Source organism: Panthera uncia, chromosome F1, assembly GCF_023721935.1.
Source record: "Panthera uncia isolate 11264 chromosome F1, Puncia_PCG_1.0, whole genome shotgun sequence".
Classification (NCBI taxonomy): domain Eukaryota; kingdom Metazoa; phylum Chordata; class Mammalia; order Carnivora; family Felidae; genus Panthera; species Panthera uncia.
The window spans coordinates 65,830,780-65,850,338 of NC_064813.1; the positions used below are offsets into that span (position 1 = coordinate 65,830,780).

At 59.9% G+C, this 19,559-nt stretch overlaps 2 protein-coding genes across 7 annotated transcripts; one reads left to right on the forward strand and one right to left on the reverse strand.

Annotated features, from left to right (window-relative positions):
- Positions 1–234: 234 nt before the first annotated feature.
- On the reverse strand, positions 235–3,114 carry LAMTOR2 (late endosomal/lysosomal adaptor, MAPK and MTOR activator 2). The gene is made up of 4 exons (XM_049634825.1): positions 2,924–3,114; positions 2,514–2,676; positions 628–717; positions 235–423 (listed from the first exon to the last, which is right to left on the reverse strand). Exons 1-4 carry the CDS (start codon positions 2,989–2,991, stop codon positions 367–369), a joined length of 378 nt encoding a protein of 125 aa, XP_049490782.1. The 5' UTR covers positions 2,992–3,114; the 3' UTR covers positions 235–366.
- Positions 3,115–3,904: 790 nt separating this feature from the next.
- On the forward strand, positions 3,905–17,834 carry UBQLN4 (ubiquilin 4). Of its 6 annotated transcripts, none has more exons than XM_049634819.1 (12): positions 3,905–4,070; positions 5,488–5,639; positions 5,956–6,173; positions 6,753–7,015; positions 8,586–8,744; positions 12,165–12,390; positions 13,395–13,534; positions 13,985–14,068; positions 14,189–14,304; positions 14,449–14,672; positions 16,071–17,177; positions 17,537–17,834. In XM_049634819.1, exons 1-11 carry the CDS (start codon positions 3,963–3,965, stop codon positions 16,220–16,222), a joined length of 1,842 nt encoding a protein of 613 aa, XP_049490776.1. In that variant the 5' UTR covers positions 3,905–3,962; the 3' UTR covers positions 16,223–17,177; positions 17,537–17,834. The 6 variants fall into 6 exon arrangements, with proteins under 6 accessions (XP_049490776.1, XP_049490780.1, XP_049490779.1 ...); XM_049634821.1 differs by having other exon boundaries at positions 3,906–4,070; positions 14,486–14,672; positions 16,129–17,177; XM_049634823.1 differs by lacking the exon at positions 17,537–17,834 and having other exon boundaries at positions 16,129–16,297.
- Positions 17,835–19,559: the final 1,725 nt, after the last annotated feature.

Here is a 19,559-nt window from a genome sequence, read left to right on the forward strand (position 1 = left end):
CAACGGTGTGACAGTCGGATGGGTAAACTCACTCCCAGCGGCAGGGCCGATGATACGTCCTGTTGCTGGAAAGGCCAAGGCAGCTAAGGCATCACTGCGGGAGCCACTTGGCTGCCAGAGGGCAAGGTGAGGGGCCGGCAGGAGTCACAGGCCCTCAGGGGTCTCCAGAGCACTCCGTGCTCCTTCCCGCCTCTTTGGACTCCTCCCATTCAAGAAAGCAGCCATCACGCAAGATAGATAGGAGTTCAAGTTTATTCTTGGAAAAAAGTCTCAGCCTCCGGAACCGTCCTGAAAGGTTTCCCCAGGGAGCCCCGCCCCTCCAAACGATCATTGATCCTTTCTGACCCCAGCTCCAAGCGAGGCTCGCTATGATGCCGCCACTTGGGTAAGGGGCTCCTCCAGGTACTGCACCAAAGCCTGGGCCTGCAGGAGGGGAGGAGTGATCAGGCCCACACAGGTCTGCCACCAGAGGGGTCCCAGTGTACGTGTGCTCCTCCGCTGGGCGCCCCGCCCCCACCACACACAGGCTGGGTGACAGGAGGACTCCGGGAAGGCGATGGGGTGGGAGCGGACAGCGAAAAGCCCAGGCCTGGGCCCAGGGCTGCAGACAGAGGGGCACGTACACACCTTGGCCTTGAGCATCCCGAAGCCCACGGTCTCCTTGGCGTACATACACAGCAGGAGGTTGGCCACCCGCGTGATGGCTACACGGCCCTCCTGGTGGGGCGAGATCACGGGATGTAATGTTCTGCCTGGCACCTTTAGCCCTTTCCCCAAGGGCTCCTCTTCAGAAAGGTTATCTTCCTTCCATGCCCTGGGCATGGCAGGAGCTCCAGACCAAGGGCTCTGGCCACAGCCCTGGACGTGGGATCCTGAGTTCAGATTCCAGCTTCAGCACAGCCCTCTACCACTTACTATGGGAAACTCAATCTCCCAGCCGCTTGGTTTCTCTTTCTGCGACCCCCCCCACCTCATCCCAGCTGGTAAGGGTACACAGGAGGGGGTTTTGAATCTGCAAAGGGCTGTCCACATGGGTGATGTTTTTACTGTGGGTTCACCCCAACCAAAGACACTGCGAGGAGCTAGGGAGCAGTAGCCTAAGGTAGAGTTCTCTTTTCCCGTGGTAATGTTTCTCAAATAGCAGGTCTGACTCTAGCGTTAGATGAGTTAAGGAGATGGATTAGCATTTAAAAGAAGAGAAATGGAGTGCGTTGCATGCGGTGAGGGAAGTACTGTTTCGTGAAACTTTTGTTTTAGTGTGTGTGGGGGGGGCGTGCATTGGGCTCTGACTTAAAAGGCATTTCTTACAGCTGGGGTGTGGACAAGATGTTGGAAAACCACTGCTCGACAGCACCAACCCCAGGTTAGGCAGGAAGAAGGAGTCATCAGCTGAACTGAAATGGCGTCCTTGGTTGGGCATGGGGCGAGGATGAGGCAGAGAGCCCGGTTACAGTGGGTTACAGCCCAAATCCTTTGGGGAGACTTCACTCTTGGGCCTTTTCAGTTTGGTTCGCGAACTTTCCCTGGCCATCTGCTGTGTGCTGGGAGCCAGGCGCTTCACCCCCTGCCTCTCTGGCCTCACCTCTACTCACCTCCCCCACTCCCATGCTGTACCAGCTACATCAACCTTGTCCATCCTTGACCAGATGCTACTCTGCCTCAGGGCCTTTGCGCTTGCCTTTGTCAAAAATGTTCTTCCCCCAGACAGCCACAGGGCTTGCCAACTTCCTTCAGATCTCTAATGAAATGTCACTTTTCCAGTGAGATGGTCCCTGACATATGCCCCACCTCACTTCCTTTCCCATCGCATTTTCAATACCTAACATCCTAGTTTTTCAACTTAGACGCGTTTTACAGCACACACAAAACCGTGAGCTTCTGTGAGGAGTTAGAGCTGCAGTTTTTCGTTCCTTTGCTACTTTTTCCCTAGTTCTTAGAACACTGCAGGGACCTAAACATTTGTTGGCCCAACAAACACAAAGGTGAGCGAAACAGTTTCTGTCTCCCGGAAATTCGCCGTCTAATGGCTACTTCCCCTTTCTAGACTGCAGCTCTGTTTTCTGTAAACGGAAGGAACAGGCCCAGGGTCTGGAGACTCTGCTGTGCTTCTGTGAGTCTGCGAATCTGGGGTGACAACACTGCACAGCTTACGTCCTTTCTTTTGGTCTTCACGACAACCTGTGTGCATGTGTGCACGCACGCGTGTTCGGACGGATTACCGCTTCCACCTTAGAGATGTGCTAGGGAAGCTTAGAGAGGTTGAGTGACTTACCCGAGGTTCCACAAACGACAGGTGGCTGGCTGACACCAGACGCCCAGTCAGACCCTGGGTCCCTGGCTCCTTCCTCACCACCACTTGAGGCACAGGGTCCTGCCCTACCATAATGCAGCAGCAGACCAACTCTTAGCCCTCAGAGATCCTGTCCCTGCCCCTCCAACCATCCAGGATGGGGTCCAGGTCGCCCCATGGGGATCCCCTTGGGGGACAGAGGAAGTGGCTCTCCTCTCCATACCATGCAGTCCATGAGGATGAATTTGAGATTGTCTTCATTAAACGCTTGGTTCCCGTTCCGGTCGTAGGCGGCCCAGATGTTGCTGGCGATGGCCGCGGTGACCCGGGCGTCCGTATCCCCGTAACCGGAGTAAGCCAGCAGAGAGCCCTCGTTATTCAGCAGCCTGGCGAGTGGCGGCAAGGGGTTCGGACGTGCCCGCGGCGGCGACAAAAACGTCCCAGCTCCCGCCGGGGCGCTTGCAGAAAGCAGGGGTCTGGGCAGAGCCTGTCCAGAACGTGCCCCGGGATCCACGCTCCGGTCTCCCCCCACCCCCACCCCTCCGGCCGCGGCCGCCCCGCCTTCCTCCCCTCCCCGAGACCCTTCCCCAGCGCGCCCCGGGCTCGCCGCTCGCCCGCTCCGTCCGCACTCACAGCGTGCTCTGGACACCGCCGGTGTTGGCCTGGCTTAACACCTGGGTCAAAGCCTTGGGACGCAGCATGCCTGCGGCTCCCAAGCCCCCGCTTCCGCGCCAGCCCCCGAGCCGTCTCCCGCGGGCCTCCGCGGGCACCTCCCCGAGCTCCGGGCCGCTCCGGAACGCCGCGCGACCCGGAGGTCCCGGCCGCGCTCCGCGGTGACGACGCAACACCGCCCCCGCCGCAGGGGGCGCCGGGAGTTGTAGTTCCGTGCGGCCTTGCGGCGCACCCTGGGAACTGTAGTTCGCCTTTCCCCGGGGACCACGCGGTGGAGGGGGGCGGAAAGAGCGGGAGCGAAAAGGACAGTGGCAGTACTGAAAGGACGTTTAACCCCTCCCCGGGGACAGAAGCGTCATCATGCCCGTTTGACAATCCACGACCAGTAACTGAAAACAGCAATCCCCGTATTTGTCAGGCACACGTTTGTTACTTTTGAAAGCAGTTTCCTACGTTATGCACGGCCCTGTGGGATGAGAAAGGCTCAGAAAGGCCGCGCCTGCCGAACCCAGGCTCCCGGAGCCGTACTTAGTAACGTCGTGCAGGCCACGACCTTCGGGGGCATAGTCAGTCCTAGAGGTGAGATCTTGGGTGGACGTCCAGAAGTGGGCGAACTCAGCCTCCGAGGCGGGAGGGGCCCGGGAACGGAGCCAACGCGGTGAGGGGACAGCGTTTTGTCCGCGAGCGGGAGTCCCCGCGGAGGCGGCCGGCCTGGGCTGGCTGCCGGCTGTCGTGGGGAGCCCGCCCCGCCCCGTGAGGCCCGGTGCGGCGGCGCGGCCCCGGCTGCAGTGCCCCCCCAGGCCGCCCGGGGCGCTGTGGGCGCCGCTGGTCCGGAGGGCGGCGCGGCCGCGGGGAGGGGAGGGCAGGGCAGGGGGGGGGGGTGCGGAGGGGCGGAGGCCGGAGTCGAGCCGGCCGGCCGGGCGGGGAGGAGGAGGAGGAGGAGGAGGAGGAGGAGGAGGAGCCGGGGCGGGCTGGCGGGCGGCCGGGTGGCGGCGGCGGCATGGCGGAGCCGAGCGGGGCCGAGGCCAGGCCCCCCATTCGGGTCACCGTCAAGACCCCCAAGGACAAGGAGGAAATCGTGATCTGCGATCGAGCCTCCGTCAAGGAGGTAGTACGCGCGGCGAGGGTCGCGGAGGAGGGGTCTGCGAAGAGAGGGGTGGCCCCGAGGCGCTGGGGCGGCGGGCGGGGGCCCCGCAGGCTCTCGGAGGGGCGGGAGGCGCGGAGCGGGGCTGGGGGCGTCCGGCGAGAGGGAGCCGGCGAGCGCGGCGCGTGCGGCGGACGCGAGGCCGGGGCGCGCCTTGTGGCCTGGGCTGGGGGCGTGGCGGAGAGTGGGGAGGGGGGCACCTGGCACCGCGCAGGGGAAGGACCAGGGCCTTGAGGGCAGCGTGCGCCGCGGGGAATGGCCGGGGAGCCGGGGCGCCGAGGCCGGGAGGGCTCCGGGCACGGCGCTGCGCCAGGAGAGCGGGCGGGGGGCGCCTCCGGGTTCTGGGACGCGGGGCGCCGGGGGAGCATTTCCCCGGGCCCGGATCCTTCCGACGCTCCCAAATCGAGGGGGTTACGGTGGGCCCTCGGCCTCTCTGGGACTTACGGTGTGCAGTAGGTGCTCAATAAAAGTGTGTTGAATGAGTGAATGAGGGAGCTTTTCCTGTGTTCGCACCTCCTGTGGCTGCTCCACAATTTCACGCAGGCGGGGCTTAACACAGGCCATCTGGTTGGAAGGAAGGGCTCTGGAAGCTGCGTTTGCTTAGCAAGTGCACTCTTTACTGAGAGTGTCTGTTTTGGTTTAAGTTTGTTTTGGAGGGGAGAGCTGATAGATTTGGGGAGTCTCGCTCTCCCAAGCCAGTCTTTAGTGCCATCACTGCTCCCTCTCCCCCCTTGTGAAGTGACTGCATTCCAGAACTTACATTCTCTGCCCTGCAAAGCTGAATTTGAAGTCAGCTTGAATTGAGAGACAGTGTGTTTGGTCAAGAGCTGGGGCTTTGAGGTCAAGTCCTGCGTTTCAGTGCAGTTACGTAACTGCTCTGAGCCTCAGTTTTCTCACCTTTAAAATGGAGATAATGACTCATACGTATCTCATGGGACTGAGACTCTTAACTCCTGAGGAGTCACTGCTGGGATGCGTTTGTCCTAGTTGTTGCAAGATGGCTGGGTGTGAGGAAAGTTGGGGTCTGAGAACGGAGGCGGGGCGGGGTGGGGTGGGGTGGACAGGGCCTGGGTGGAAGGCTGTTGCAGGAGTTGGGATGGGCAGGGGCCAGCAGGGCAGGGCCCTCACAGGGAGCTGGGCAGAGGGACTGCGGAGGGGGTGGCAGGAAGCAGCAAGGGCCTTATGGGGTGGGAGACCCCAGGGGTTGAGCTGAGAGGGGACGTCACCGGTCCTTCTCTTTGGTTAACAAAGGGGCCTGCTTATTGCAGCAGGCTGGATGGAGTTGAGACTACAGAAGGGACTTCCCCGGGGGGCTAGAGGCAGGGTCCCTGGGGAGTGGAGCCCAGGAGCCTCCACAGTGACTTCTGCCTCCTGACCACAGTTCAAAGAGGAGATCTCCAGGAGGTTTAAGGCTCAGCAGGATCAGCTGGTCCTGATCTTCGCAGGCAAGATCCTCAAGGATGGGGACACCCTGAACCAGCATGGGATCAAGGATGGGCTCACTGTCCATCTGGTCATCAAGACCCCTCAGAAGTAAGTCCAGGAGAGGAGCACATCCAACTTCCGATCAGGCCTCCCCCCCCCCCCCCCCCTCCCCGTCACTCACCTGTACCTGGAGGGCCCTGCAAGGTCCGGGACTCACCTCTCCCAGAATGCCCCGGAGGCAGATGGTGCTAGCTTCTCCCTCGGCCTGAATTACTAACTGCCCCCAGCGTTACTGCACCCCCGCCTGAGGGCTGCTCAGGAGGTGGCTTGTGATAGGGTAGTAGAGCACCGAAAGTCCTCCTCTGAGATCACCGTCTTCCCTCTGGAGCTCACCTCAGCTGGGACTTCACTTCTGTGTCCTCAGGGCTCCAGACCCAGCTGCCACCACTGCTTCCTCCCCGTCCACTCCAGACCCTGCCTCGGCACCCTCCACCACGCCTGCTTCACCCGCCGCCCCTGCCCAGCCCTCCACCTCTGGCAGCGCCACTTCGGATGCTGGCAGCGGAAGCCGGAGGAGCAGTGGGGGGGGGCCCTCCCCAGGGGCTGGGGAGGGACCCCCCAGCGCTACTGCATCCATACTCTGTAAGCCCTGAGGGAGGAGGTCACAGTCCTGCTTTGGGCTAGGGCGCGGGGGAGAGCCAAGAGGAGGCAGAAACATGGTCCCTGCTCCTGGTCTGATGGGGACAGGGAACCCCTGGACATAGGGTTCCAGACATTGCTGCTTGAGCGGAGCAGGGGAGGACATCCGTCTATGAGGGCCTCCCGGAGGAGGGGAGCATGGGTGAACGTTAAGGGGACGGGAGAAATGAGGTTGCGGACGTGGGGAATGCTGGGTGAGGATATTGGAGTTTGGGGACAGAGTGGGTCCAGCAGCAGCCAGCTGGGGAGTGTCTAGGCTCATTCAGCAGGCCATCGCTGGTCGCCGTCTCTTTGCTCAGTGCCGTGCCCGGCTCCGGCTCTCGGCCTCGGCTTCCGGAGAGATCTCGGTCTGCTAGGCTCCCGTCTCTGCCGGCAGCGGGCCAGGGCTTGGGCCCGGGGAAGGGTTGGAAAGGGGAGATGCCAGAAGCAGACAGGGCCCGTCGCGGAGGCCTGCATTCGGCGGCTGTGGCCAGGTGGGGGCAGGGTTTTGCGGCCGGCCGTGACCCTGGCCCCTCCCCGCAGCTGGCTTTGGGGGCCTCCTGGGCCTGGGCAGCCTGGGCCTGGGCTCCGCCAACTTCATGGAGCTGCAGCAGCAAATGCAGAGACAGCTGATGTCCAACCCCGAGATGCTGTCGCAGATCATGGAGAACCCCCTGGTCCAGGACATGATGTCTAACCCCGACCTGATGCGCCACATGATCATGGCCAACCCCCAGATGCAGCAGTTGATGGAGCGGAACCCTGAGATCAGCCACATGCTCAACAACCCGGAGCTCATGAGGCAGGTGGGTGTGAGAGAAGGTTGGGGTGGGGACGGGCAAGACACCGGTGGGACTCTTCCCACCTCGCCCTGCCTTGGCTTATTTGGTGACTTACTCATCCGGCAGCCCTGTTTGGAGCACTGGGGGTGTAGTGACGACAAGGCACAGGCCTGGCTTTCCAGGAACTTCTGGTCTTAAAAGGAAATGGGACAAGCAAGCGCGCAGTAGTAACGTGGCGTGGTTGGTGATGTCATAGTCGCGGGATCCCCTAAGAGAAGGGCTCCTGGCCCCGGGGAGGGGGGGAGCGCTCAGAGGAGGCTCTGGAGGAAGTGTCAGCCACGCTGAGACCCAGAGGAGGAATCATGAGCCGGAGGAAGAAAAAGAGGAGAGTGTTCAGGCCTGAGGGACAGCACGTGCAGAGGCCTGGGTGTAGGGTGTTCGGGGAGCGTCGCGGCTGGGCCGGGCAGGGCTGGTGGCCGAAGGACGCCCGGCAGCGGCGGCGTGTCAGGCTTCGGGAGCCCTGTCTCATGGCCCAGTCCCCCGGGGGAAGAGGAGAGATGACGTCAGCGGAGCCGTGGGCACCGGTGCTGGGTTCCCCTGGAGATAAGTGCCTTCAGAGCAAGGACTTGCGGGTGTTTTCTTCCCTGCCTAGAATTGCTCCTGTGCGTGGAAGTCACTCTGGAAACACTTAGAGAATGAGTGAATTATGGGGTAAGGAGTCAGGGTCCCGTCTTAGACGTAAAGGTGCTTTAGTGAGCACTTGTGGAGGGACTTGGGAGTAGGGACAGGGAAGGCATCCCAGGCAGGGTGCCCTTTGTCCCCCGTCATGCACTGTTGTCCCCTGGGTTGACACAGGCCAGCCCTTATTGAAAGTGAGCCCCCATCCCGTCCACGGGTTTCTCAAGGTTTGGCCAGGCCGGAGACCTGGGGGTGGGGTTAGAGGGTGCTGGTCGTGTCGCCCCAGCGTGAATCCTTTCCCTCCCCAACTTATGGTCATCTTCTGGGAACCGCAGTGTGGTCTTGGACAGACAGAGTGATCTGGCCTCAAAACCTGGCCCCACCACTAACCGGCTGTGTGTCCCCAGTGAGTCTCAGCCTATTTCCTCATCTGCAGAATAGGGACAGAAATATCTCCTTGGGACAATTATCATGGGGAGCACGTGACTTCCGTTGTGTGAATTACTTAGCTGGGTGCCTGTGTATCATAGGTGCTCAGATGTTACTCTCCTCTGCTTACTCCTCCTCCTCCTCCTCATGTCCTTTCCTACCAGTTTCCTTTTGCTCCCTGTACTTCCGAGGGCCTCAGGTTCGAGGGCCTCCTGAACCTGAGGAAGAGAAGTTGCTGTCCTCGCCCCCCCCACCCCTGGGTCATTGTACCGCAGCACTAAGCCAGGCAGACTACCCTTGCAGGCAGGGACAGAGCCAAGATGACAGTAGAGGGAGGAATTTACCTGCCACCCTGCCGCTGTGGGGCAGTTCCTGGGCCCTGGACCCTAGTCCTGGGACAGACCTCCTCCTCAGGGCCCACCCCCGTCCAAGCCTGGTGCCCCCCCGGGTTCTGGGGTTCTTCCTGTCTCTCTCCCTTCTCCACCAGACCATGGAGCTTGCTCGAAATCCAGCCATGATGCAAGAAATGATGCGGAACCAGGACCGGGCCCTGAGCAACCTGGAGAGCATCCCCGGAGGGTATAACGCCCTCCGCCGCATGTACACAGACATCCAAGAGCCGATGTTCAGTGCTGCCCGGGAACAGGTGGGACCAGGGGCTGGGCTGTGGGAGGGCTGTTTGGGCTCAGGATTCCCTATCCCCGGATCCAAGTCAGCCTCTTTGCCTACGCAGCCCTCCGACAGTGGGCCTTGGCTTGAGAGCGGTTCTCACAGCACAGGCGGGGGTGGTCCAGCCTGGCATGGGGCGGGGCAGCAGGGTGGAAGGTAGCAGAATTCCCCAGGGAAGCGGGGCGGGGTGTAGCGTGCAAAGCCTCCGACAACTTCTTGCCCCGGGGGCTCAGGGGCCGTGGGGCAGGCAGTGTGTCTCAAGTGTGGTCCTTGGATCACCTGCATCAGAATCACCCAGGGGGGCTCGCCGATCGTCAGATTCCTGGTTCCCACCTTCGAGCCTCTTACTGACTCAATCTCTGGAATCAGGCCCTGGGAATATGCACTTTGAAAAGTACCTTAGGGATTCTTCCAAATATGTAAGAAGTATACACAAAAGTACAACATCCTTTCACGTCCCTGAACGTAGTATCAGTGCCTTTTGGTTTCTTTTTTTTCTTTAAGTTTAATTTACACTAAATACGTGATACAAATATTTACACACCTCAAAGTTCCGAAGTTATACAAAGTAAACAGTAGGGGATCCGTCCTTCTGGTTCCATCTCCCAGCCACCTCTTTTCTACCTCAGAGGTGACTACTGTTAGTGTTTTTTATAATTTCCTGGGCGTATTTTATACTTGCAAATAAGGCTTTACAGAAAGAAGTGTAGCTTCATGCAGCCCTGCCCCAGTTTACAGCTCCTTCCCTCTCCAGAGCTAACTGCCACCGAGAAGTTGGTGTTTACCGCCTTGATTCTTTTATGGCCTATGTTTGTATCTGTAAATAATGTAGAGTATTGTTTTGCATATTTTTAAACCTCCTAGAAGTGGCATGCTGCCGTTCATATAATTTTAACCTGCTTTTTAAAAACATTTCCTACGAATACTTTTCTTGGAGAATAACATAGCTTCAGAAAGGGACACACATCATAAGCGTGCGGCTTGATGGAGTTTCACGAACGGAACACACACACACACCCCAAACCAGGGCCCAGGCGGGAGGGTGGGATCTCATGTTCCTTTTTCCTTGTGGACGAGAGCACCACATCCTGCGTGGTCTGTGCTGTCCCAACAGATTTCCTTGTTCACGCCGCCTCCGTCCCACACCAAATCTCCACAGATAAGTGTGAGTCTAGCTGACTGTGCGCGGGCCCGCTGGTCGGTCCGTCTGTCCTTGCAGTGATACCACATTGTCCTAATTAAGCCTGGGCTTCTGGTAGAGCAAACCCCTCACCTTACTCTCCTGCGTCTTCTTGGTTATTCTTGGCAGTGCTGTTGCAAATCTTAGAACGTGCTCGTCGGGATCAACTATGAGTTTTTAAAGGAATTTGTTTAAGTTTTATTTAAGTATTTAATTAAAAACGTATATCCAAGTAATGCATGCATCTGGTTAAAAAAAAAAAAAAACCAAGGAGCTGAGAAAGGCTTATAACAAGCCCTCCGGCTAACTCTGATGCAGGCCGAATTGTAAGAACCACTGGAATAACTAAAGGAACAGACTTTTGGCGTCGGCAAACCTGGGTTCAAATACCTAATGCACCACTTTTGGTGGTGCAGTTTTAAGTTAGCTGCTTAACCTTTCTGAGTCTTAGCGTCCATGTTTTCAAAATGGAAGTGATATAATACAGCCGTGATTCTTGACCCTTTTGGCCTCAGGACCCCTTTATACCCTTAAGAATTATTGAGGACCTCAAAAAGGTTTTCTTTTTGTGGGTTGGGTCTCTTGATAGCCACTGTATCTGCAATTAAGACCGAGAAACTTACAGAAGGTCGATTAATTCGTTTTAAAATGACAGTAAATACCCTACACGTTAATATAAAAAGCGCGTTCGCTTAAAAAATAACTTAATTTTCCAAAACAAAACTTTAGAGGAGAGCTGCCTTGTTCTAACTTTTGCAGACTCCCTTGCCATCTGGCTTGCTGTGGGACCCAGTTCTGCTTCCGCGCTCGGTCTGGTGCAGCATCACATGTCACATAGCCTCTGGAAAACGCCACTGAACACTCATGAAAACAACAAGAGTGAAAAACGGCAGATAGCATCTCAGAATTCTAAAACCAGGGTTAAGCCTTGCAAGGGTCCCAGGACCACACTTTGAGAACTGGTACATTGGAGGGCTACTGTAAACATTAGAAGAAACATGCCTGGTACATAGTAGGTGCTCAATAAATGGCAGCTGTGATTGCCCGAGGGTGGTCAGAAAGAGATTCAGTCTATAGACAGCATGGGGAAAACTAGGGGGCCCAGAACTCAGCGGTGGTGGGTGCCAGGTGAGTTACCAGAACAGGAAGTGTGAAATAGGGACAAAGCCTGAGGCTGGGGTACACAGACCCTGGCCTACTGGCTGTCATCCCAGCAGGCATCTGGTAAGGCGGAGGAAGCCCGGCTCAGAGCTGGAGGGCCTTGGCTGCTCTGGTCCCCACGACCTGCTCTGAATGAGCAGGAGACCCCGCGGTGACAAGGGGCTGAAGCTGTGCAGCTGAGGACCACCCAGGACCTCAGGATGGGGGGGCTGGAGCAGGGAAATAGGGCACAGACTCCCTCAGCGAGCACAGCGCTGGACAGAGCTCTTGCCTGGGTGCCGGGGGATCCAGAGGAAGTTCCATTGCCACCTTGGGCAGCACGCCATGTGATGGGGTGCCGACCCCGAGGCCATCCTGGGGGACAGCAGGCAGCCTGGTGCTGAGGAGGCCTATGTAGCTGAAGGAAGGAGGCCGAGGAGAAGGCTGTGCGGGGGAAGCAGCGGAAGGAGGGCACGCTCAGCCGGAGATGAGGGCCCCTGAGGGGCTCCCCTGCGTGTGCTTGGAGGGACAGAATGCCATGAAGAAGACCTGGGCTTCTGGGGAGGTCCTATTGGACCAAGACGGCTGGACAGGGGGACGCCTAGAGGCAGCCCAGGGCTGAAGCAGAGAGCCAGCTCCCCTCAAGCCAACAATTATTTATTGAGCACCTACTAGTGTCAGGGGAAGGGTGGGGCGCAAAGGTGACCTTGCCTGTGCCCCTGAAGACCTGAGGAAGACCTATGTGTCCTTACGCGATGAGGAGGTGTGTGTAAAGTACCACAGGGCACAAAGGAGACTAGAGACCAAGTCTTTGGAGCCCTCGGGGAAGGCGGGAAGTTTCCAGTTACCTGAGGGGTTTCCTCATCCCCTGGCCGCTCCTGCACTGGCCACCTCCCACCCTGCAAGGTGAGGGTGTGGCTGCCCGTCTCCAGGCCAGAACTGGAGCTGAGGGCCTCCGGGACCTCCCACCCCCTCCCTCTCCCAGGGAGGGGAGGCTGTTAGGTGAGAGGCGCGGGGGGCCTAGCCCTCACCCTGGTTTGTTTCGGTCCTTAACCCAGAACCTTTCCCTCCTCCCAGTTTGGCAACAACCCCTTCTCTTCCCTGGCCGGGAACTCCGACAGCTCGTCCTCCCAGCCTCTGCGGACTGAGAACCGAGAGCCCCTCCCTAACCCCTGGAGCCCCTCGCCCCCCACCTCCCAGGCCCCCGGGTCCGGGGGGGAGGGCACCGGAGGATCGGGGACCAGCCAGGTGCACCCGACAGTCTCCAACCCCTTTGGGATCAATGCGGCTAGCCTGGGGTCAGGTATGTCCTGGGCTGGAAGGAGCTTAGTGGGGTCACCAGGGTAGTCCCTCTGCCCCAGGACTGAATGGGGCTCGCACTGCTGCAGCCTCCTGAAGACAGGTGAGCCTGTACTGAAGCCCCGGAGGGGGGGGGGTCTGCAGCCTGGGGCAGAAGCTCTGCCCCCTTGGGATGAGGGGTGGTTTGGGCTGTGTCCTGACGTCCCTGGAGCAGCCTGAGTGACGGCACAGAGTAAAGCAGGCCCCACTCCGAAGCGCTCAGCACTGCTGGTACCATCCAGGCAAATGGGTCAACCTGGGCAAGTGGGTGTGGGAGGAACCGGGTGCTCCCAGGGACAGGCAGGTGTGAGGCTGGGGGAGAAGGATGTGTGGACTTGCCATGGACAGACAGGGGCGGGCTGTGCACAACCCTTGGGGAGGCCCCACTATCTGGACTGTGACTGTACATGTGACCCCGGGGACGTCTCTGGTAGATGCCCTGGGGGGGGGGGGGGGGGGTGGCACCTCGATCAGGAGAGTCCCTTCCCCTCCGTGTGCTCCAGTCCCCTTATGACCCGTGGCTTTCAAATTGTACTCCTGAGTCCGGGGGTCCGGACTTTCCCCAGAAGGAGAAAGGACTGAGTGGGAGGGGCTCCAGCCAGTCCCTTGTCACACTTGGTTCGGAGTGACATCTGGTTTGAGGAAAGGGCCTCTGCCACTAAGAAAGACTGCCAACCACGAGCCTATGTGACCTCTGTCAGACCCTTTCCTGGAACGGCCCCGGTGGGGGGGGGGGGGGGGGGAATGAGACCCAGTTTCCAACCTGCTTGTCCGTAGAGCAGCTGGGAGAGGGGCCGGGCGGAAGCAAGGCCAGAGCTGGGGCCCACGCCCCTGAACTGGGGTCGGCTTTTCGCCGCCCCTCTGAGCTCCCTAACGGCTCAACGTTGGAAGTAAGGGAGATGGAAGAGGGGCAGGCATCTGGTTTCCATCTGGACCCCTTTGTCCTTGTCGTCTTCCTCCTCGTGCTAGGAGTGTTCAACAGCCCCGAGATGCAGGCTCTCCTCCAGCAGATCTCTGAAAACCCGCAGCTGATGCAGAACGTTATCTCTGCCCCCTACATGCGCAGCATGATGCAGACGCTGGCCCAGAACCCCGACTTCGCTGCTCAGGTACGCGGTGCGGGGGCAGGTCCTGCGCAGTGGGCGGGAGCCGCGGGAGCCAGACGGCCTGGGCTCCTGTCTCTGGTCCCGTCCCCCCCAGCTGCGTGAGTTCAGCCCCTCCCGAGCCTCCAAGTTTGCTCACCTGTACGTGGCCGTGGCGGTGGCCCCTCCCTCACGGCGTCCCGGGGGGCGCAGTGAGCTCATACGAGTAGAGCGCCCGGAACGTGGCGTGGTGCTCAGTCGCCCTGTACTTGGGGACACCGTCAACGCCAGGCGCGGGGCTGCAAGCCCTGGCCCGAGGCCCGGAGCGCGGTTCCGTCTCCTCTCACTGCCCCCGGGAGGCCTTCGGGATGCACGGGGACCCAGATCTCCCACGGCGGTGGGGGTGCCGAGGGAGACAGGCCGCCGGGATTCTGAGGGCGGGTGGGCCCAGGCCTCCCTCCCGCCTTCACCCTGCAGATGATGGTGAACGTGCCGCTCTTTGCGGGGAACCCCCAGCTGCAGGAGCAGCTCCGCCTCCAGCTCCCCGTCTTCCTGCAGCAGGTGGGTGAGGCTCTCAGGGCCAGGGACACGGGGCGTGGGGTCGGGGGGGAGGCAGAGCAGAGCTCCGGGTGGCCGCCTGCGTCCTGCCACCACTGCCTTCCTTTGCCTGTTTCCCGCCAGATGCAGAACCCGGAGTCCCTGTCCGTGCTCACCAACCCCCGCGCCATGCAGGCCCTGCTGCAGATCCAGCAGGGCCTGCAGACCCTGCAGACCGAGGCCCCTGGGCTGGTACCCAGGTGAGGGCGGGGCCGGGGGCGGGGGGGAGGGGCACAAGGCTCTGGCTCCGCCTCCGCGCCAGGCCCCGCCCCGCCGCTCTGAGGGTCTGCTCTCCTGCTTGTGCGCTCCGCCTTCTGGACCTCACGTTCCCATCCCTTTCTCAGAGGCTGCCTCCCACCTCTTGGTCTCTCCTGCCTGCAGCCTTGGCTCCTTCGGGATGTCCCGGACCCCGGCGGCCCCGGCAGGCAGCGACACTGGGTCTGCGCCCGAGGCCCCCACCTCCTCGCCAGCGCCCCCCGCCACGCCTTCTCCAGCGGGGGCTCCCAATGCTCCCCAGCACCTCATGCAGCAGATGGTCCAGCTGTTGGCAGGGGGCGGGAACTCCCAGGTACGCGGGGCTGCGGGGCCGGCGGTGTGGGGGGTGGCGGCAGCCTGGAGAGGCAGAGCGGGTTTGGAGCCAGCCGGACCGCCGCCCGCAGGGCTTGGTCTGCCCCTTGCTGGCCTTGGGCCGGTTGCCGCCTTCTCCACGTTGGCTTTTGCGGCTGTGCGATGGAGACGAGAGTAATGATAGAACTTACCGGGCTCTGGGGGCCGTTCTCATGCCTCGTGTGCGAGAGCACCTTCGCTCCACTCCTCACAACAGCCTTGGAAAGAAGCTGCTATCTCTGTGTTATAAAAGGGGGAAACTGAGGCCCAGAGAGGGTAAGTGGCTTGCTCAGAGTCACGCAGCCAGTAAGTAATGAGGCCAAGGTATGCTGGCTCCTGAGTTTACACACCTTAACCACCACGTCCTACTGCTGCTTCCTTCTATCACAGGGTCCTTTGGTGATTAAATCAGCCTCCGCCTCCAAGACTAGTGCGGAGGGTTCTGGGGGACGAGGTAACTAGAACCCTGTGTTGCAAAGTCAAGGCTAGGGGATTGGGTGAGGAGTAGGGTTGACCTCAGGTGAGGCCCTTAACCTTTCCCTGGCTTCCCTAACTCGTCTGGGAGGACCCTTTTGACGGAAACATAAGTGTGCCCAGCTCTGCAGAAGGTTCTGTTCTACAGAACCCTGTAGAAGGGTTGGACCAAGAGTCACCAGGGAAGGTCCAGTCCGGCTTAGATCCTGCGGACCGTGAGAAGAAGCAGCACCCAACCCTGGAGAAGGCTCTCGTGCTGCACGTTAGGGGGCTTCTGTGACCCTCGGCACAACCTTTCCTTCTGGGGACAGTGCGTTCACCCTATCAGAGGCTGGGCGGCCTGTCACTGCTGGGCTCCTTCACGGCCAAGGCTAGTGCTTCCTGCACATCCTTTGGGAAAGCATTTCCAGGAGATGTATATAGGAGTGTCAGACACGAAAAGCCTTCTCTTCTGTAAATAATGGTGTTTGTTGATTGGCTAACCGTGATCGAACAGGTTCCTTCTTTCCTGGGGCCCTTCCCTGGCCTTTCCCCTGGCTCCCTGCTTGAAGACTGCCGGGGGCAGGGCTGGGGGTGGACTTTGTGCAGACCGTGCGTCTTACCGAGCACACACCATTTGGCTTCTGGAGCGCCATTAACCTCTCCAGGGACAGAAAGTGGTTAGGAATATAGGCTGCTCTAGGCCCGTCTGTTACTTCGAAATGTTCAGAAAGGCACCCCCCACCTTCTGTTACACAGTCGTTGACTGATGTGGGGTGCAGGCTCCGTGACCCCTGAGGCTCACCCTTCCCTGCCCGCTGGTTGGGTCAGAGGATGCTGGAGAAGACCTACTGGTCATCTGCTCTGCGCCGTAAACCTCGGACTCAGAGAGGCCCGTCCTCTGCAGGTGCAGACGCCAGAAGGGGGTGGCCCTGCGCCCCCTTCACGAGGCCCGTCCTCTGCAGGTGCAGACGACGCCGGAAGTACGGTTCCAGCAGCAGCTGGAGCAGCTCAACTCCATGGGCTTCATCAACCGTGAAGCTAACCTGCAGGCCCTGATTGCCACAGGAGGGGACGTCAACGCAGCCATCGAGAGACTCCTGGGCTCGCAGCTCTCCTAACCCCCGGCCGCGCCTCCTGCCTCTCCCTTCCCTGGGCGCCAGCGCCTGGCTCCTCTGTCGGCCCCTGCCCTTTGCCTGCCGCCCATCTCCCCGCCCCGTCCTCTCCAGACAGCAGGGTGACTTTAGGGGCACGGGCCTCGCCCCAGTGCCCTGCGCATTTTGGGTTTACTTGTACATCTCTTATGGAGTCTTTGCTCTGGGCCCTGCTCCAGCAGGGCTGTTCAAGTGGTTTTCACAGTGTCGCCGGTCGGCCCCAGCTCCTGGCCCCACCGCCTCCTGGCACAGCCCGTAGACCTCTGGTGGCGGTGGCCTGGCCATGCTGGGTGGGAGGAGGGACTGGGGCGGGGTCTTCGTGTGTGCCTCTAGGGCTCTGCTTGTTGTCTGGTTACTTGTGGCGACTCCTCTGTCTCTCTCTCTCCACCTGCAGCCTGACCCCTGCTGGGACCACACACTGAAGCAGGGCTGGCGGTTGGGGGGGTGGGGACAGGCTCTCTTTTCCATCCCCCCCCCCCCCCCCCCCCATCCTGGTCCCTTCATCCAGGCTTTGTTGGGATGTCCCGTCCGAAGGGGGAGACCAGACACCACACTCTGTGTGAGGAACCGAGCCCTGGACCGGCCCGATGGAGTTGGGTGCAAAGGAGGGAGGAGATTTTCTGGAGGAGGGGGATGGGAAAACGAACTGAGTCGCAGGCTCAGCGGCTGGAACTTGGAATGGACACTTTGGGAGTGGAGGCCCCACGGAGCTCCCTTAGGCGGGGTCCAGGCTCAGGCCTGGCAGAGGGCCCTGGAGATGCTAACGGGGTCTGAGCCGCAGGAAGGGCTCAGGAAGCCAAGCGACACGGTTCACGGGGGCTCCTGCCGGCTCCGTTTCCAGGACCCGCCTGCATCCCCAGGTACCAGGGTCTCAGTCCCCCTCACGAGACACGAAGGGATTGGGGTCTGTCTCAGCAGCGGGTGTGTATGCGGTGGGTGCTCACACACACACACACACACACACACACACACACACACACTCGAGTGGCATAGGACAGCAGATTCCTTGTTGGTTTCTGGTTCCGAGCTGTCTCCCACCAGAGAGGTAGGCAGGAGGGCTGGTCCGGGGCAGGAGTGCACACAGTCCAGGGAGCTAGGTCCTGGGCCTCTGGACACCGGGCACCCCAAGGGCAGTGTGGTCCTGAAGCTGTCGGGGAACAGTAGAGGGGTCCCTACCCCTGCAGCCCCGGCCTTTGGATCCTTCACCGTTTCCTTCCAGGCCAGAGAGTTCTATTTGAGGAAGGGAAGGAGAGGGCCGCGGCGACGCCTTTGGTGTGGAATTGGACGTTGCTGTGTCGAGCGCAGGGGAGGCTCCTGTCGCCTCTTCTCTCTGCGGCTTCGCGCAGCTGCTCGGAGGACCCGTGGCTGAGAATATGGAGGCGCGAGGGGCACAATTGTCTCCCGAGTGGGAAAGCGTCCTGAGCAATCCGGAGAGGGTGTGTGTGGCTCTCCCTCCTGACCTCCCCAACCTCCACACTGGCCTTTGTAAATAAACGACGTGGTCTTTGTTGTCGGGATGTCTTGGTGTTTGCTTTCTGGGGGAGAGGAGGCCGGCCGAAGAAAACTCGGTTTTAGGGGGTTTAATAAAGCGGGACCCGAGGACGTTGAAGGGGGTTCAGTTGCCACAGGTGTTAAAGGATGCCGCCACCCCCACCCCGTCAGGGCTGGGAGGCGGGGCGTAGGAAGGTCATTACTGCCCTCTTCTGCCGATAGGGCAAGACTCTTACCTCAGGTAAAAAGGCCAAGACAAAGCAAACTATTGCATCCAGACCTTCTGCAAGTGAAGTCAGGAGGTTTAGCCTTGAACTCCGAGACTAAGCCTGGCCGGTTCTCCCGCTGGAAGCCACAAAAACAGACCTGGCAGGATCGGAAAAGGGCCAAGTGGAGTGAGCGGCGTCAGGGTGTCCGCGGGGGGACTCACCGGGCTGGCAGCTCCCACGGCGGGGGGAGGGGAGGACACAGCGGGGGGTGGGGGGCAAGTGGTGGAAACTGCAGGAATGAGAACAGCAGTCTGCAGAAAGGCACAAGCGAAGAGAAAATGTTTGGAAGCAACCGGACAATCAAGACAGCGGGCTCTCGAGGGAGCGGCAGACCAGCGCCCACGTCCCACCCGCGACGCGGAAGCCCACGGGGTGGATGCTACTCCCCCCAGTCTGGGATGCGGCGCCGGGCGAGAACGTCTTTCCAACGTGAAGGTAAGATAAAGGTATCTTCAGACAAACCCAAATTGAGACCACCACCGGCCGACTCACGTGTGGGGTGATCTTGGGTCATAAGAAAAAGAAAAAACAAAGGACAATGGTAAACGTGTGTGTGTAAACTCCATAAAACAAAAGGGATGATGTCTCATGGTGGGGTGTTCTGTTTTGTTTTAGAGAGAGCGAGCGCGTGCACAAGCTGGGGAGAAGGGTGCGGAGGGAGGGAGAGGGAGAGAATCTTAAGCGGGCTCCACACGCAGCACAGAGCCCAAGGCGGGGCTCCAGCCCACGACTCTAGGATCATGACCTCAGCTGAAATCAAGACTCAGACGCTCAACCGACTGAGCCGCCCCGGGGCTTCTTTCTCGTGGTGTTTAAAATACAGGAATTGATGGGGCACCTGGGTGGCTCAGTCGGTTAAGCGGACTTCGGCTCAGGTCGTGATCTCGCGGTCCGTGAGTTCGAGCCCCGCGTCGGGCTCTGTGCTGACAGCTCAGAGCCTGGAGCCTGTTTCAGATTCTGTGTCTCCCTCTCTCTGACCCTCCCCTGTTCGTGCTCTGTCTCTCCCTGTCTCAAAAATGAATAAAACGTTAAAAAAAATAAAAATAAATAAATAAATAAATAAAATACAGGAATTGGGACTTGTGACTCGGCGGCTCCAGAGTCAGAGACGGTGGGGTTGGGGTTAGCCTGCACCGCGAGGCCTTCGCGTTGTGCTGGTAAAGGACAGGGTGCCAGCTCGTGGTAGCTGCCGCTAAGTCAAGGACAAATGTTTTGTAAGCCACCAAAGAGAAAAACCGTGTAATAGCTGCCAAGTGACCGGAAGGACAAAACGAAACGAAGGCGACGACTCCAAACCAAGGCAAGAGAGAAGACACGTGGTCAAGACGTTACCCTAGGAGGCGTTTCGGGGTGTGAACCGATGCTGTGTGGCACTGTAATGGTGGACGCGTGGCACTTAGAGCAGAGCGAACCTTCGTGCAGGCAAACTGAAAACCACGTGTCATCTCGGAGGTCAGGGGACCCCAGGACGGGATGAGGAAC

Coding starts and splice junctions, on each gene's coding strand:
- LAMTOR2 (XM_049634825.1), bottom strand. CDS start 2,991: ATGCTGCGTCCCAAGGCTTTGACCCAGGTGTTAAGCCAGGCCAACACC. Junction 718..2,513: donor TCATCCTCATGGACTGCATG/GTATGGAGAGGA, acceptor TCGCCCCACCAG/GAGGGCCGTGTAGCCATCAC. Junction 424..627: donor TCGGGATGCTCAAGGCCAAG/GTGTGTACGTGC, acceptor CCCCTCCTGCAG/GCCCAGGCTTTGGTGCAGTA.
- UBQLN4 (XM_049634818.1), top strand. CDS start 3,963: ATGGCGGAGCCGAGCGGGGCCGAGGCCAGGCCCCCCATTCGGGTCACC. Junction 8,745..12,164: donor TCAGTGCTGCCCGGGAACAG/GTGGGACCAGGG, acceptor CCCTCCTCCCAG/TTTGGCAACAACCCCTTCTC. Junction 13,535..13,984: donor ACCCCGACTTCGCTGCTCAG/GTACGCGGTGCG, acceptor TTCACCCTGCAG/ATGATGGTGAACGTGCCGCT.